Below are 17,322 nucleotides of genomic sequence, written 5' to 3' on the forward strand. Positions count from 1 at the left end.
AATACGGAGTTGCAACCAAAGAACCATACCTACTGTGAAGCATGGGGGTGGCAAAATCATGCTTTGGGGCTGTTTCTCTGCAAAGGGAACAGGACGACTGATCCGTGTACATGAAAGAATGAGATTTTGAGTGCAAACCTCCTTCCATCAGCAAGGGCATTGAAGATGAAACGTGGCTGGGTCTTTCAGCATGACAATGATCCCAAACACACCGCCCGGGCAATGAAGGAGTGGCTTCGTAAGAAGCATTTCAAGGTCCTGGAGTGGCCTAGCCAGTCTCCAGATCTCAACCCCATAGAAAACCTTTGGAGGGAGTTGAAAGTCTGTGTTGCCCAGCGACAGCCCCAAAACATCACTGCTCTAGAGGAGATCTGCATGCAGGAATGGGCCAACATACCAGCAACAGTGTGTGACAACCTTGTGAAGACTTACAGAAAACGTTTGACCTCTGTCATTGCCAACAAAGGATATATAACAAAGTATTGAGATGAACTTTTGATATTGCCAAATATGTTTCAGGCTTTGCAGCACGGTACTGATGGGCATATAAATTAGTTTGGGCGACATTGTTCCCCAATACATCATCGCCCAGAAACTGTTGGGGACTAAAACCTGCCACATCTATATTTATGCCAGCATTTGCTGTGAAGGGTGGAATATCTGGCCTCTGGAGATGAGGCGTTACCCACTCTTCAGTGGCAATGGCAGCAACACGCCTCGTTCTGGCAGGGGGGCTAGCAGCCACAGATTTATCACTATCAGTTGAGACGGCATCTAATGATGTATCTGAGCATATGTCAGGGTCACAATTGGTGTCTGAGTCAGACATAGAGGCATCTGGCTCTGACGCAAGAATAGCATACACCTCAGCACTATATCTTTTCTGTGACATTTTTGTATCTGTCGCAGAAACAATTTACTAAAAAAAATTGAAAATTAAATTAACTAAATCGCTCTGAAAAGAGCCTTTGGGTTTTTAAAAAATTTCAAAAAAAAATGAACCCCTAAAAAAATGCACAGACAGCAAAAAAGTAAAGCTATGCTACTGCCAGTGATTTATAGAGATCACTGGCAAGCTAGGGGTTAATGACTCTGGAAATTAAATTGGCTAAATGGCTCTGAAAAGAGCCTTTGTTTTTTGTTTTTTTTAAAATAAAACAAAAAAATGAACCCCTAAAAAAAAATTCAGACAGCAAATCAAGTGCAGCTATGCTACTGCCAGTGATTTATAGTGATCACTGGCAAGCTAGGGGTTAATGGCTCTGAAAAGAGCCTTTGGATTTTTAACAAATCAAAGAAATAAATCTCTATTCTAAACACAGGTCTCTCTCTCTCTCTCTCTCTCTCTCGTTTGTCACTAAGGGGTTAAAGGGGCACACAAGTCATGTTTTCTTTGTTGCATCTAATAGAGGGAGTTTTAAAAAGCAATGGAATTTCTACATATTGGCCAGTGACTGATACAGTGTGGTGTTTTGAATACTGGTGCTCGGACCCTCATAGGCAATGTGCATATACCTCAGAAAAACAGTAATTGCTTTGATTAGAAGCATTTTTGCTAATGGAAGTATATTGCAAAAAATACTCCCCCCCCCCCCCATGCTATTTTTTGACAAATTATGACACACACAATAAGCTACTGCGCATATCTGCCAATCACTGTGCAGCACTTAGGAGAGTCAAGGTTCTGCATTTCACAGAATACACTGCCTGTGAGGAGTGGAAAAACTGCTATTGCCCTGTAAAGTTGTTTTAGAAAGCATCCTTAAAGGGACATGAAATCCTCCCTCCCCCCCAAGATTCAAATAGAGCAAACCTTTTTATCCAATTACCTGTGACAACCCTGGCTATATCAAACTTGACTGCATGCAAACTTCACTGTAATGTTAACTTGTTCATTATGTTTTAAAAGTTTAAATTTTTTTTAATTTGGTTTAATAGTTACAAGTAACAATTGGGGATATGCAGGACCCCTACACATAAAGACACGCATCAAATGTTCGGACACAAAGATCCGATTACAAGTCTTATCGGGACAGTAATATACAAGACGTTCCTTCCACTCAAAGGGAAGGGAACATTAACTAGGCAATTCAAGCGTATGTAAACATATTTGTAGTCGATACAGTACAAAGTATTCTCGGGGGAAAGAGATGTGGGGAGGGGGGAGTATGGGGAACACATCAATCATCTTTAAGGTGTAAGGAGTCAGAAGGAATAGAGGTAGTCGGTCTTCTAAGTAAGTATGGTGTGGAGCATCTTGCATCGTGACCAATGGTTGCCACAAAGTATCATGTTTATCCTTCCAGTCAGCCCAGGCCATTTCAAACATGTCAGCTTTATTGAGATTGTGGTATGTCTTTTTCCATAGTGTACAAGTAGGCCATAGTGTTTAAGATCTCAGTCCACTTTGGGGGGGGCTCTTTTTTCCAGGATCTAGCAATATTAGTTTTAATAGAGGACAGAAGGTATATACGTATCAAACTCTGTCATTTAGGGAGGATATGTAAGTCTAAGTGGAGAAGAGCTGTGGCTGGGTTTTTAGGTATCGTAATCCCAAGAGTAGATACAGTGCGGAAGCACAGATTCCATAAGGGTTTGATTTTTGGGCAACCCCACCATATGTGGAGCATATCACCTGGGAGGCTGCATTTCCTCAAACATAGGGAGGAGGTCCCAGGGAACATTTTAGATAGCCGCGTAGGGACCAAGTACCAGTGGGATATGATTTTATAGTAGGTTTCAAACAATGGTTTACAGTGTAATGTTTTTTTTAGTCAACGTGAGAGATCTTTGCCAGGTATTTACAGGTATGTGAATGTGTAAGAGGGTGTTCCACCTAAGTAAGTGTGGTGCTGGTTCGAGCGGTACAGATCCTTCGAGCAAGTTATAGTGCATTGATAGTGTCTTAAATAATCTATGACCCCTGTGCCAGATGGACTCCCATGGAGTTAGAGGGCGGGCAGAATTGGGGGGAAATCCCCAACTTGAGAGGAAACTTTTAATTCTGATAAGTTCAAATTGGAGAAAGGGTGGAATACTTGTGCTCGGTTCAAGCTGATCTAGTGTAATATATCCATCATGGTGGGTCTTGGACCAAAAATCCGAAACTTGTTTGACCCCTAATCTAGCCCAAGTATTAGCATGAGTTTCCGCAAGGCCTGTAAGGAGACCCGGCACTGATGTGACCGGGGAGGGGTGAGGTGCAATCAACCGGCGATGACGAATCTTGTCCCAGACAGAGAGGCATTCTATGATTATGTGATTATACCCAGAGTTCTGTGACTATGAGCTGGGGTCCAAATCAAGTCTCTAAGGAAAATATTAGATGGCAGCGAAGCTTGTTTGATTTCTCTCCATCTGTCTTGTGTCTGAAATACTACCCACTGGGAAATGTGTGAGCATTGCTCCCTCGTAATACTAAACAATGGAAGGGGAGGCCAGCCCTCCAAGATGGATGGGTAATTGAAGGGTTTTGTGAGCGATTCTGGGGTCTTACCCTGCCAAATAAAGTTTCAATTTATTGTTACTGATGCTATTGGTCTTTATTTAGAGAGTCTGGTCTGCCTATGTTAAAGGGACAGTCAAGTCAAAATTAATCTTTTAATGATTCAGATAGGGCATGCAATTTTAAGTTTTCCAATTTACTTTTATCATCAAATCCTAGGTAGGCTCGAACTGATATCTAAGCTGTTGAAGGGCGCCTCTTAACTCATTGCATTTTGACAGTTTTTCACAGCTAGATAGCGCTAGTTCATGTGTGCCATATAGATAACATTGTGCTAAACTCCCATGTAGTTATTTGAGTCAGCACTGATTGGTTAAAATGCAAGTCTGTCTAATGAACTGAGGTAAGGGGGCAGTCTGCACGGGCTAAGATACAAGGTAATCACAGAGGGAAGAAGTGTATTAGTATGCAAAACTGGGGAATGGGTAATAAAGGGATTATCTATTTTTTAAACAAACCTTTTCAAGTAGACTGTCCCTTTTAAACCAGTCCTTTGTCACACTGACAACTGAGCTCTGTTTCTGCGGGGTGTATTCTGTAAAAGAACTTGCTGTAGTCGCATACAGTATCTCACAAAAGGGAGTACACCCCTCACATTTTATTATTAATAGCTACATATCATCCTAATACAGCTTATACATGCAGGTAGTTTTATATAACTTGTAATACTTTTTGTATATGTTGTACCCTTAGTACATTACTGTAATCAGGAAAAAAAGGTACTGGTGTTGGTTCTCATGGTGTCTTTTGTTTAAAAACAGGGGCATATGCTTAGGAGCTGTCTCATACTGGAGCACTATAAGGCAGCAGTTTTGCAAGAATGTTATCCTTTTGCCAGATCACTAGATAAAATTGCAGTGCTCTAGATGTCATTGCCTACCTAGGTATCTCTTCAGCAAATTTGATAATACAAGAACAATAGAACGTTTTTTGGTTTTTTTAAATGGTTAAGTTGGCATCAAAAAATGTACAGGTGGCCCTCGTTTTACAACGGTTCAATTTACACCGTTTCAGAATAACAGCCTTTTTTTCTAGTCATGTGACTGCTATTGAGAAGCAGTGCATTTATTAAAATAGCCAGTAGGTGGAGCTGTCCGCTTGTGTTGCAGCAAAGCCAAGCAAGCTGAAATTAATCAGCTTAACCAGACCTGAGCTATCGAGCAGATTTCAAAAGAATAAGATCTTCCTGTCTATAACTCAGTCCAGATTGAAATGCATAGAAAGAACTGTTTGCAGAGAAATGCAAGTGAAGTCTGTGTTGTGTGATTATTTTATTAGGTTTATAATGCTGTTTAGCAATTGTTTTTGTTCATTTAACTTAGTTTAATTATATATTTTGTGTTGTGGTATTTTATTAGGTTTATAATGCTGCCTAGCATTTAAAGTCTTCATTTCAAAGCTTTAAAAATAATGTATTAGGTGTTACTTTTGAGAGGGGCCTGGAACCTATCTCCCTCGCTTCCCATTGACTTACATTATAAACTGGGTTTCAATTTACAATGGTTTTGATTTACAACCATTCCTTCTGTAACCTAACCCCGGCGTAAACTGAGGGCTACCTGTATTTTGTAATTCAGACAGAGGGAAAGTGCTAAGTAAAGTGTGTAGAGCTGTGAAAATGTGTTGCAGAGATGTGCAAGATATTGGGGCCACAGGGAAATATTACAAGGAAGATGTCATAGTGAAAACTATACCCAAGTATGCCACAATAAAATGAGCCTGATAAGCTGTGTATGTGATGAAACTTAGTTGCAGAAATATTGGTACCCTTATTACTTTTCACAATGTATGTGGCATAATATTAGTGATGGAAGACTCTCCCCTTTTATAAAAACAAATACGGAATGTTAGTGATATTTTAGATGGCGTTTATTTAATCCATTGTAATCATGATGCGCTATAACTTACCTTTTTTAAAATAGATATGAAATTTAAATACCCTGTGCTCCGCCGCCCACTTCAAAAGTAAATTTCTTCTGTTAAGTGTGATCAGTCCACGGGTCATCATTACTTCTGGGATATTACTCCTCCCCAACAGGAAGTGCAAGAGGATTCACCCAGCAGAGCTGCATATAGCTCCTCCCCTCTACGTCACTCCCAGTCATTCTCTTGCACCCAACGACTAGATAGGATGTGTGAGAGGACTATGGTGATTATACTTAGTTTTATATCTTCAATCAAAAGTTTGTTATTTTAAAATAGCACCGGAGTGTGTTATTACCTCTCTGGCAGAGTTTGAAGAAGAATCTACCAGAGTTTTTTGCTATGATTTTAGCCGGAGTAGTTAAGATCATATTGCTGTTTCTCGGCCATCTGAGGAGAGGTAAACTTCAGATCAGGGGACAGCGGGCAGATGAATCTGCATAGAGGTATGTAGCAGCTTTTATTTTCTGACAATGGAATTGATGAGAAAATCCTGCCATACCGATATAATGTCATGTATGTATACTTTACACTTCAGTATTCTGGGGAATGGTACTTCACTAGAATTACACTGTAAGAAATACATAAAGCTGTTTAATAACTAGAGATTATGTTTAACGTTTTTGCTGGAATGTAAAATCGTTTTCATTTACTGAGGTACTGAGTGAATAAATGTTTGGGCACTATTTTTCCACTTGGCAGTTGCTTAATCTGTTTTCTGACAGTTTCTGTTCTCCCTCACTGCTGTGTGTGAGGGGGAGGGGCCGTTTTTTGGCGCTTTTACTACGCATCAAATATTTCAGTCAGCAACTCATTGTATTCCCTGCATGATCCGGTTCATCTCTACAGAGCTCAGGGGTCTTCAAAACTTATTTTGAGGGAGGTAATTTCTCTCAGCAGAGCTGTGAGAATTGTAGTTTGACTGAGATAAAAAACGTTTATTCTGTAATTTGTTTCCTGCTTTCAGAATTTGTTATCTTTGCTAATGGGATTAAACCTTTGCTAAAGTTGTGTTGTTTACAAGGATTGAGGCTATAACTGTTTCAATTTATTAATTTTCAACTGTCATAGATCTTCTGTGCTACTTAAAGGCACAGTACGTTTTAATATTATTCTAATTGAATTGTATTTCCAAGTTGCAAGTTTATTTGCTAGTGTGTTAAACATGTCTGATTCAGAGGATGATACCTGTGTCATTTGTTGTAATGCCAAAGTGGAGCCCAATAGAAATTTATGTACTAACTGTATTGATGCTACTTTAAATAAAAGTCAATCTGTACAAATTGAACAAATTTCACCAAACAACGAGGGGAGAGTTATGCCGACTAACTCGCCTCACGTGTCAGTACCTACATCTCCCGCTCAGAGGGAGGTGCGTGATATTGTAGCGCTGAGTACATCTGGGCGGCCATTACAAATCACATTACAGGATATGGCTACTGTTATGACTGAGGTTTTGGCTTAATTACCAGAACTAAGAGGTAAGCGTGATCACTCTGGGGTGAGAACAGAGTGCGCTGATAATATTAGGGCCATGTCAGACACTGCGTCACAGGTGGCAGAACATGAGGACGGAGAACTTCATTCTGTGGGTGACGGTTCTGATCCAAACAGACTGGATTCAGATATTTCAAATTTTAAATTTAAACTGGAAAACCTCCGTGTATTACTAGGGGAGGTGTTAGCGGCTCTGAATGATTGTAACACAGTTGCAATACCAGAGAAAATGTGTAGGTTGGATAAATATTTTGCGGTACCGACGAGTACTGAGGTTTTTCCTATACCTAAGAGACTTACTGAAATTGTTACTAAGGAGTGGGATAGACCCGGTGTGCCGTTCTCACCCCCTCCGATATTAGAAAAATGTTTCCAATAGACGCCACCACAAGGGACTTATGGCAAACTGTCCCTAAGGTGGAGGGAGCAGTTTCTACCTTAGCTAAGCGTACCACTATCCCGGTGGAGGATAGCTGTGCTTTTTCAGATCCAATGGATAAAAAGTTAGAGGGTTACCTTAAGAAAATGTTTGTTCAACAAGGTTTTTATATTGCAACCCCTTGCATGCATTGCGCCGATCACGGCTGCAGCGGCATTCTGGATTGAGTCTCTGGAAGAGAACATTGGTTCAGCTACTCTGGACGACATTACGGACAGGCTTAGAGTCCTTAAACTAGCTAATTCATTCATTTCGGAGGCCGTAGTACATCTTACTAAACTTACGGCGAAGAATTCAGGATTCGCCATTCAGGCACGCAGGGCGCTGTGGCTAAAATCCTGGTCAGCTGATGTTACTTCTAAGTCTAAATTGCTTAATATACCTTTCAAAGGGCAGACCTTATTCGGGCCCGGGTTGAAAGAGATTATCGCTGACATTACAGGAGGTAAAGGCCATGCCCTGCCTCAGGACAAAGCCAAAGTTAAGGCTAGACAGTCTAATTTTCGTTCCTTTCGTAATTTCAAAGCAGGAGCAGCATCAACTTCCTCTGCACCAAAACAGGAAGTAGCTGTTGCTCGCTACAGACAAGGCTGGAAACCTAACCAGTCCTGGAACAAGGGCAAGCAGGCCAGGAAACCTGCTGCTGCCCCTAAAACAGCATGAATTGAGGGCCCCCGATCCGGGATCGGATCTAGTGGGGGGCAGACTTTCTCTCTTCGCCCAGGCTTGGGCAAGAGATGTCCAGGATCCCTGGGCGCTAGAGATAATATCTCAGGGATACCTTCTGGACTTCAAATACTCTCCTCCAAGAGAGAGATTTCATCTGTCAAGATTGTCAACAATCCAGACAAAGAAAGAGGCGTTTCTACGCTGCGTACAAGAGCTCTTGTTAATGGGAGTAATCCATCCAGTTCCACGATCGGAACAGGGACAGGGGTTTTACTCAAATCTGTTTGTGGTTCCCAAAAAAGAGGGAACTTTCAGACCAATCCTGGACTTAAAGATCCTAAACAAATTCCTAAGAGTTCCATCGTTCAAGATGGAGACTATTCGGACAATTTTACCTATGATCCAAGAGGGTCAGTACATGACCACTGTAGATTTAAAAGATGCTTACCTTCACATACCGATTCACAAAGATCATTATCGGTACCTAAGGTTTGCCTTCCTAGACAGGCATTACCAGTTTGTGGCTCTTCCATTCGGATTGGCTACAGCTCCAAGAATCTTCACAAAGGTTCTGGGTGCTCTTCTGGCGGTACTAAGACCGCGGGGAATCTCGGTAGCTCCATACCTAGACGACATTCTGATACAAGCTTCAAGCTTTCAAACTGCCAAGTCTCATACAGAGTTAGTGCTGGCATTTCTAAGGTCACATGGATGGAAGGTGAACGAAAAGAAAAGTTCACTCGTTCCACTCACAAGAGTTCCCTTCCTGGGGACTCTTATAGATTCTGTAGAAATGAAGATTTACCTGACAGAGGACAGGCTAACAAGACTTCAAAGTGCTTGCCGCACCCTACATTCCATTCAACACCCGTCAGTGGCTCAATGCATGGAGGTAATCGGCTTAATGGTAGCGGCAATGGACATAGTACCCTTTGCACGCTTACACCTCAGACCACTGCAACTGTGCATGCTAAGTCAGTGGAATGGGGATTACTCAGACTTATCCCCTTCTCTGAATCTGGATCAAGAGACCAGAAATTCTCTTCTATGGTGGCTTTCTCGGCCACATCTGTCCAGGGGGATGCCGTTCAGCAGACCAGACTGGACAATTGTAACAACAGACGCCAGCCTTCTAGGTTGGGGTGCCGTCTGGAATTCTCTGAAGGCTCAGGGACAATGGAGTCAGGAGGAGAGTCTCCTGCCAATAAACATTCTGGAATTGAGAGCAGTTCTCAATGCCCTCCTGGCTTGGCCCCAGTTGACAACTCGGGGGTTCATCAGGTTTCAGTCGGACGACATCACGACTGTTGCTTACATCAACCATCAGGGAGGGACAAGAAGCTCCCTAGCTATGATGGAAGTATCAAAGATAATTCTCTGGGCAGAGTCTCACTCTTGCCACCTGTCAGCAATCCACATCCCGGGAGTGGAGAACTGGGAGGCGGATTTCTTAAGTCGTCAGACTTTTCATCCGGGGGAGTGGGAACTTCATCCGGAGGTCTTTGCCCAAATACTGCGACGTTGGGGCAAACCAGAGATAGATCTCATGGCGTCTCGACAGAACGCCAAGCTTCCTCGTTACGGGTCCAGATCCAGGAGCAGTCCTGATAGATGCTCTGACAGCACCTTGGGACTTCAGGATGGCTTACGTGTTTCCACCCTTCCCGTTGCTTCCTCGATTGATTGCCAGAATCAAACAAGAGAGAGCATCAGTGATTCTAATAGCACCTGCGTGGCCACGCAGGACTTTGTATGCAGACCTGGTGGACATGTCATCCTGTCCACCTTGGTCTCTACCTCTGAAGCAGGACCTTCTGATACAGGGTCCCTTCAAACATCAAAATCTAACTTCTCTGAAGCTGACTGCTTGGAAATTGAACGCTTGATTTTATCAAGACGTGGGTTTTCTGAGTCAGTTATTGATACCTTAATACAGGCTAGGAAACCTGTTACCAGAAAGATTTACCATAAGATATGGCGTAAATACCTATATTGGTGTGAATCCAAAGGTTACTCTTGGAGTAAGGTTAGGATTCCTAGGATATTGTCTTTTCTACAAGAAGGTTTAGAAAAGGGTTTATCTGCTAGTTCATTAAAGGGACAGATCTCAGCTCTGTCCATTCTGTTACACAAACGTCTGTCAGAAGTTCCTGACGTCCAGGCTTTTTGTCAGGCTTTGACCAGGATTAAGCCTGTGTTTAAAACTGTTGCTCCACCATGGAGTTTAAACCTTGTTCTTAATGTTTTACAGGGCGTTCCGTTTGAACCCCTTCATTCCATTGATATAAAGTTGTTATCTTGGAAAGTTCTATTTTTAATGGCTATTTCCTCGGCTCGAAGAGTCTCTGAATTATCAGCCTTACATTGTGATTCTCCTTATTTGATTTTTCATTCGGATAAGGTAGTCCTGCGTACTAAACCTGGGTTCTTACCTAAGGTAGTTACTAACAGGAATATCAATCAAGAGATTGTTGTTCCTTCTTTAGGCCCAAATCCTTCTTCAAAGAAGGAACGTCTACTGCACAACCTGGATGTAGTCCGTGCTCTAAAATTTTACTTACAGGCAACTAAGGAATTTCGACAAACGTCTTCTCTGTTTGTCATTTACTCTGGGCAGAGGAGAGGTCAAAAAGCTTCCGCTACCTCTCTTTCTTTTTGGCTTCGTAGCATAATTCGTTTAGCTTATGAGACTGCTGGACAGCAGCCTCCTGAAAGAATTACAGCTCATTCTACTAGAGCTGTGGCTTCCACTTGGGCCTTCAAGAATGAGGCCTCTGTTGAACAGATTTGCAAGGCTGCAACTTGGTCTTCGCTTCATACTTTTTCCAAATTTTACAAATTTGACACTTTTGCTTCATCGGAGGCTATTTTTGGGAGAAATGTTCTTCAGGCAGTGGTTCCTTCTGTATAAAGAGCCTGCCTATCCCTCCCGTCATCCGTGTACTTTTGCTTTGGTATTGGTATCCCAGAAGTAATGATGACCCGTGGACTGATCACACTTAACAGAAGAAAACATAATTTATGCTTACCTGATAAATTCCTTTCTTCTGTAGTGTGATCAGTCCACGGCCCGCCCTGTTTTTAAGGCAGGTAAATATTTTTTAATTTATACTCCAGTCACCACTTCACCCTTGGCTTTTCCTTTCTCGTTGGTCCTTGGTCGAATGACTGGGAGTGACGTAGAGGGGAGGAGCTATATGCAGCTCTGCTGGGTGAATCCTCTTGCACTTCCTGTTGGGGAGGAGTAATATCCCAGAAGTAATGATGACCCGTGGACTGATCACACTACAGAAGAAAGGAATTTATCAGGTAAGCATAAATTATGTTTTTTCTGTGAGTTAAAGGTTTGAATTGTAATCCAATCAGAATATACCTATATGCATTTGTGATTGGCTGATGGCTGTCACATGATACAGAAGTGGAGGAAATAGACAGAACTTTCATTAAAAAAATCTTCTACTCATTGTAAATTTCAGACTGTCAAATTGCATTGTCTTTTTATCATGTATGTGTTGATTATGCAGATCTACTGTATTGACTGGTCCTTTAAACTCAGTGGTAAGCAACAGTGCACAGAACATATTTCTTATTTTAACTTGTGTTACTGAATTGTAAAGCAGTAAAAACAGAGGCTCTTGCAAAATTATTCTTTTAATGTTGTGAAACCCTATAAAGAGGTGTTCTATTCCCATAAAGGGACAGTCTAGTCAAAATTAAACTTTCATGATTCCAATAGGAATAGGGCATGCAATTTTAAAAAACTTTCTAATTTACTTTTATCATCAAACTTGCTTTGCTCTTTTGCTATTCTTTGTGGAAAGCTTAACCTAGGTAGGCTCATATGCTAATTTCTAAGTCGTTGAACTGCCTCTTATCTCAGTGCATTTTGACACACTGCTAGTTCATGTGTGTCATATAGATAATATTGTGCTCACACCAGTTGAGTTATGAGTCCACACTGATTTGCTAAAATGCATGTCTTTCAAAAGAACTGAAATAAGGGGGCAGTCTGCAAAGGCTTAGAAACAAGGTAATCACGTAGGTAAAAAGTATATTAATATATCCATGTTGGTTGTGCAAAACTGGGGAATGGGTAATAGATTATCTTTTAAAAAAAAAAATTCTGGGGAAGACTGCTCCTTTAATGATCATTTTGCTTTCTTTCTTTACAGATACAAGCCATTTTTTCCATTTCAAGTCATGTCACCGGCTATGGAGTTTGAGGATCGGGAACTTACCCTTCAAGATATGGGCCTAACTGAAGGACGACTGAAAGTATCTCTGATAGACTGCAGCAGGTATGACTGCTAATAACAATAGGCAATAATGTCAGTTACCTCACAGTCTCAGCAGGAGATGTCGTCATTTTGCAATCGCATCACACTACTGGTTTCTACAGAGGAAACGTCTGTGCATACAGGAAGAGAGCTGTTTAATGTGCCCTGTATTTCTTGGGAAAGAGGGGGTGTATTTTATATAAAGTAAATCAGTTCTTATTGGAAGACTACACAATTGATAAATTGCTATCGCTTAACCCCACCCTAAATGTTTATGGTCTCTAAAATATCTATCTTGGCTCGCCAGTGTAGCACTCTCCAATAGAGAATTGTTCAACCTAAGCGGGATCGACAAAAATTAATTTGTGTGTGAGCTTAAAGGTACATAAAAGTGCAAAAGGATGTGCTCTAAAATGTTATACGTAAGCCGCAGTGCAATTATAAAATGATGTGTTTAACCCCTGCAATGCCGTAAGGATAGTCAGCTGAGCCCATGACAACAGGCATTTGTTTAGCCACTAGTCGCCATATAGCTGCCAATTCTGCATTTCTGCTCCTTAACATATACCTAGGTATGCATCGAGCAAAGGAAACCAAGAGAACAAAGTAAGTTTAAATTTGACATTCATATCCCTTTAAACATATAAGTATAGGCAGGGTGGATTTGATTTAAATCGCTAGTCAGACCGATTTATAAATCATGGTTTTCATTTTTAGAATAATACTTTTTCAGATTATTTTTTTGAGTTATATCAAACCATTACTGATTTGGTTATATATCATTAGAGATGCATAGGTCTTTGAAATTAATTGGTTAATCATTCATATTTGATCAACTTTTCACCTGTAGTTTGTTGAAAAGAGAAACCTGATTACATTAATAATAATAATAATAATAATAATAATAATAGAAAATGTTTTATTTACCTAAAACAATGACATTATTTTTCATTTTTAATGCTTGCCCTCCCTAGGTCCTTGTGCAGATCTATTTTACTCCAAACAATCTTCTATTTAGTGAGCTTCTAGAAACTTTAGTATGGGTTGATTTTGTGTACATAAACTTGCAGGGGAGCAATGGCATTAAAGGGACAGTAAAGTCAAAATGAAACTTTAATGATTCAGAAAGAACATGCAAATTTTAACATTTTAAATTGGCTTCTTTTATCTAATGTGCTTTGTTCTACTAGTATCCATTGTTGAAAAGCATTTGTAGGTAGGCTCAGAAGCAATACACTGCTTGCTGCTGTCTTACCTAGTGTATTCAGATAGGCCTCAGTAGAGCATTGCTCTCCTTCAACAAAGGAGAATGCAGCAAATCTGATAATTTAAGTAAATCTGAAAATTGTATCTGAAACCCAAAAGTTATCTTTCATGATTTATGTCCCTTTAAGGTCTATTTATCAACTCTGTATGTTTATTTTATAACATTTTGCTGTGTAGAAGGGGCAAGTTATTTCTGAAGAAACAAATTCATAGTTTTGAGAACTACAAAACCATTAATATGTGATAATATCTTCAAGGTAGAAAAATTGTCCAATATAATCTGACAGAAACCTCTGGGAGAGCATAACCTTGTGAATGGATTAATGGAATTAATTTACCCATTACAACCAAAAATATACAGCATCTTGCTATATGAATAAACTTTGAATAATGTATCTTAAATAGAAACTGTCTTTATATGGATTTTTCCTCCAAAGGCATTTTATGTAAAAAAAAAATCTTATTTAAATAAAAAAATTATTAAAAAAATAAAGTCCACAGCTGCATTCATTACTTTTGGGAATTCCGGCTTAAATACCTCCCCCACTTCCCTCATCCCCCAGTCATTTTTTGCCTTTCGTCCCAGGAGGTTGGCAGAGAAGGGTCAGCAGTTTTCGATAGTCTCTTATGGAAGGTGGCTCTTTGGCATGGGACTGGAGTTTTAAGTAGTCGTGTCAGCCTCTCAGTGAGAGCATGGGTGAAAGTTAGAGTCCGGAGATGCAGGGAGAGTCTTTCTGTGAAACCATCCCGACTCATATTAACAACTCCACAAGCAATCAACGTTGACGAGTTTCGCTGCCTGCTTTCTTTCTAATGACACGATGAGTCCACGGATCATCTAATTACTAATGGGAATATCACTCCTTCCCAGCAGGATTCGGCAAAGAGCACCACAGCAAAAGCTGTTAAATATCACCTCCCTTCCCTCCCACCCCAGTCATTCTCTTTGCCTACGTTAGAGCAAGGAAGTGGTAAAGTTAGGTGTTGGTAAAAGATTCTTCAATCAAGAGTTTATTATTTCTTCTATAAAGGTAAGGCGAGTCCACGGATTCATCATTTACTTGTGGGATATTATCCTCCTGCTAACAGGAAGTGGCAAAGAGCACCACAGCAGAGCTGTCTATATAGCTCCTCCCTTAGCTCCACCCCAGTCATTCTCTTTGCCTACTCTAAGTACTAGGAAGGGTAAAGTGAAAGAGGTGATAAAATATTAGTTTTTAATTTCTTCAAGCAAGAGTTTGTTATTTTAAATGGTACCGGTGTGTACTATTTACTCAGGCAGCAGATCGATGAAGACTGCTGCCTGGAGGATGATGAGCATTTGTAACTAAGATCCAGTGCTGTTCCCACAGAGGCTGAGGAGTACAGGAAACTAAAGTGTGAGGAACGTTTTCATGCTATGCAGCAATGAGGTATGTTCAGTCATATTTTTCTGGAGAGACTGTGTATTTCAGAAAGGCTGACATACCCAGGAGGGTAAGCAGTAATCCTAGAGCTAATAAGAAGGGCATTACTATGCTTGCATAAGGGGCCAATTACAAAAATGGTTGACACTGAGTTGTAAATCTTTGTGGGCAAACATTTTTATGAACTGGGAGTGCTGTTAACGTTTTGTGGGCAATAACGTTTTGGGCAACTTTATTGAGGGTACACTTGGCTTATTTTTTGGGTCTCATAACCCACATGGCTAGTTAAAACCGCTCTGGTGTGGTTCTTTGAGGCTGTAGAGACATTGAGTGAGATGGGCGGGGCCTATTTTCGCGCCTCAGATGCGCAGTTAGTTTCTCTCATCAAGCTCTAACTCTTGAGGGCCCTGGTGGATGTTTTGGGCCAAATTGAAGCTTTAACCCCACATTTACTATCCCTGAGGGCAGGTAGGGCCACAGCAGGGCTGTGGCAAGGTGCTGAGGGTGTTTTTTCCCGGATTTAGGCCTAATTTCAATCCGGTTTACACATTAAAGGGTTAAATGTTATAATTCCTTGTGGGGCAATCTTAAAAAATATATTGTCTGCTTGCAAAATTTTGAAAAATTTGGTGCGTTTTAAGGCTGTTTTGCAGAACGTGTGTGCTTTTTTCTCAAAGGCACAGTACAGTACCGTTTTTTAAGATTATTGTTTTCACTAAATACAGGTATACCCCGCTCATACAGCGGGTTAGGGAACGGAGCCCCGCAGTAAAGTGAAAACCGCCTTAAAGTGAAACAAGGCAGTTTTAGCTTTCTTTTCACTTGCCAGTGTGTTTAAAGACTTTAAAAAATGTTTGAACCAACTTATATTAGGGGTGCAGTAGTGCTACGTTTAGTTTAACACTAGCACAGCACAGTATTCAATTAGTATTCAATAAATACTGTACCTGAGTGACAATTTCTGTAGTAAAATTTGCCAGACTATAACACTGAGACACAGATTGCACTGCAATGCTGTAAACAGAATGAACTAAGCATAACAAAATGGTGCCATTCACTTTTCTTGCAATCTCACAATGATTACAGCACTGTTTCAAAATCCTTGGAGGCTGAACTTCAGCTCCACAGAGTGCTGTATTAGCGAATCGCTGTAAAGTGAAGCGCTGTAAAGTGAGGTATACCTGTAAAGTGTTTTCATGCTTGTTTGTAGTCATTACTAGCCTGTTCAACATGTCAGACATTGAGGAAAGTCAATGTTTAATATGTTTAGAAGCCATTGTGGAACCTCCACTTAGAATGTGTCCCTCATGCACTGAAAGGTCAATAAATTGCAAAGAACATATTTTAGCTACTAAAAGTATGTCGCAGGATGTCTCAGTCAGAAGGGAATCGGGTTATGCCATCTAATTCTCCCCAAGTGTCACAACCATTAACGCCCGCACAAGCGACGCCAAGTACTTCTAGTGCGTCTAATTCTTTCACCCTGCAAGATATGGCCGCAGTTATGAATACTACCCTCACAGAGGTTTTATCTAAGTTGCCTGGGTTGCAGGGGAAGCGCAATAGGTCTGGTGTGAGAACAAACGCTGAGCCCTCTGACGCTTTATTAGCCATATCCAATGTACCCTCACAATGTTCTGAGTTGGGGGTGAGGGATTCGCTGGCTGAGGGAGAGTTTTCCGATTCAGGAAACCTGTTCCCTCAGACTCGGATATGACGGCTTTTAAATTTAAACTAGAACACCTCCGCTTATTGCTCAGGGAGGTTTTAGCTACTCTAGATGATTGTGACCCTATTGTAGTTCCAGAGAAATTGTGTAAAATGGACAGATTCCTAGAGGTTCTTGCCTACACCGATGTTTTTCCGGTCCCTAAGAGGATTTCGGACATTGTTACTAAGGAGTGGGATAGACCACGTATTCCGTTCGCTCCCCCTCCTACTTTTAAGAAAATGTTTCCCATATCAGACACCGTGCAGGACTCGTGGCAGACGGTCCCTAAGGTGGAGGGAGCTATTTCTACCCTGGCTAAGCGTACAACTATACCTATTGAGGACAGTTGTGCTTTTAAAGATCCTATGGATAAAAAATTAGAGGGTCTCCTGAAGAAAATTTGTTCATCAAGGTTTTCTTCTTCAACCTATAGCGTGCATTGTTCCTGTAACTACTGCAGCGTCCTTTTGGTTCGAGGCTCTGGAAGAGGCTCTTCAGGTTGAGACCCCATTAGATGATATTCTGGATAGAATTAGGGCTCTCAAGACAGCTAATTCTTTCATTACAGATGCCGCTTTTCAATTGGCTAAATTAGTGGCGAAGACCTGGTCTGCTGATGTGTCATCAAA

The 17,322-nt window shown here is 41.0% G+C and overlaps 1 protein-coding gene across 1 annotated transcript in view; it reads left to right on the forward strand.

The window, feature by feature from the left end:
- PDZD8 (PDZ domain containing 8) overlaps positions 1-17,322 on the forward strand; it is a 274,072-nt gene that overhangs the window by 41,863 nt on the left and 214,887 nt on the right. The window contains exon 2 of the mRNA XM_053692679.1: positions 12,206-12,331. Within this exon, the coding sequence (XP_053548654.1) occupies positions 12,206-12,331 (126 nt within the window). The remainder of the gene's footprint in view (positions 1-12,205; positions 12,332-17,322) is intronic.

The sequence above is a fragment of the Bombina bombina genome, chromosome 9 (assembly GCF_027579735.1).
Source record: "Bombina bombina isolate aBomBom1 chromosome 9, aBomBom1.pri, whole genome shotgun sequence".
Classification (NCBI taxonomy): domain Eukaryota; kingdom Metazoa; phylum Chordata; class Amphibia; order Anura; family Bombinatoridae; genus Bombina; species Bombina bombina.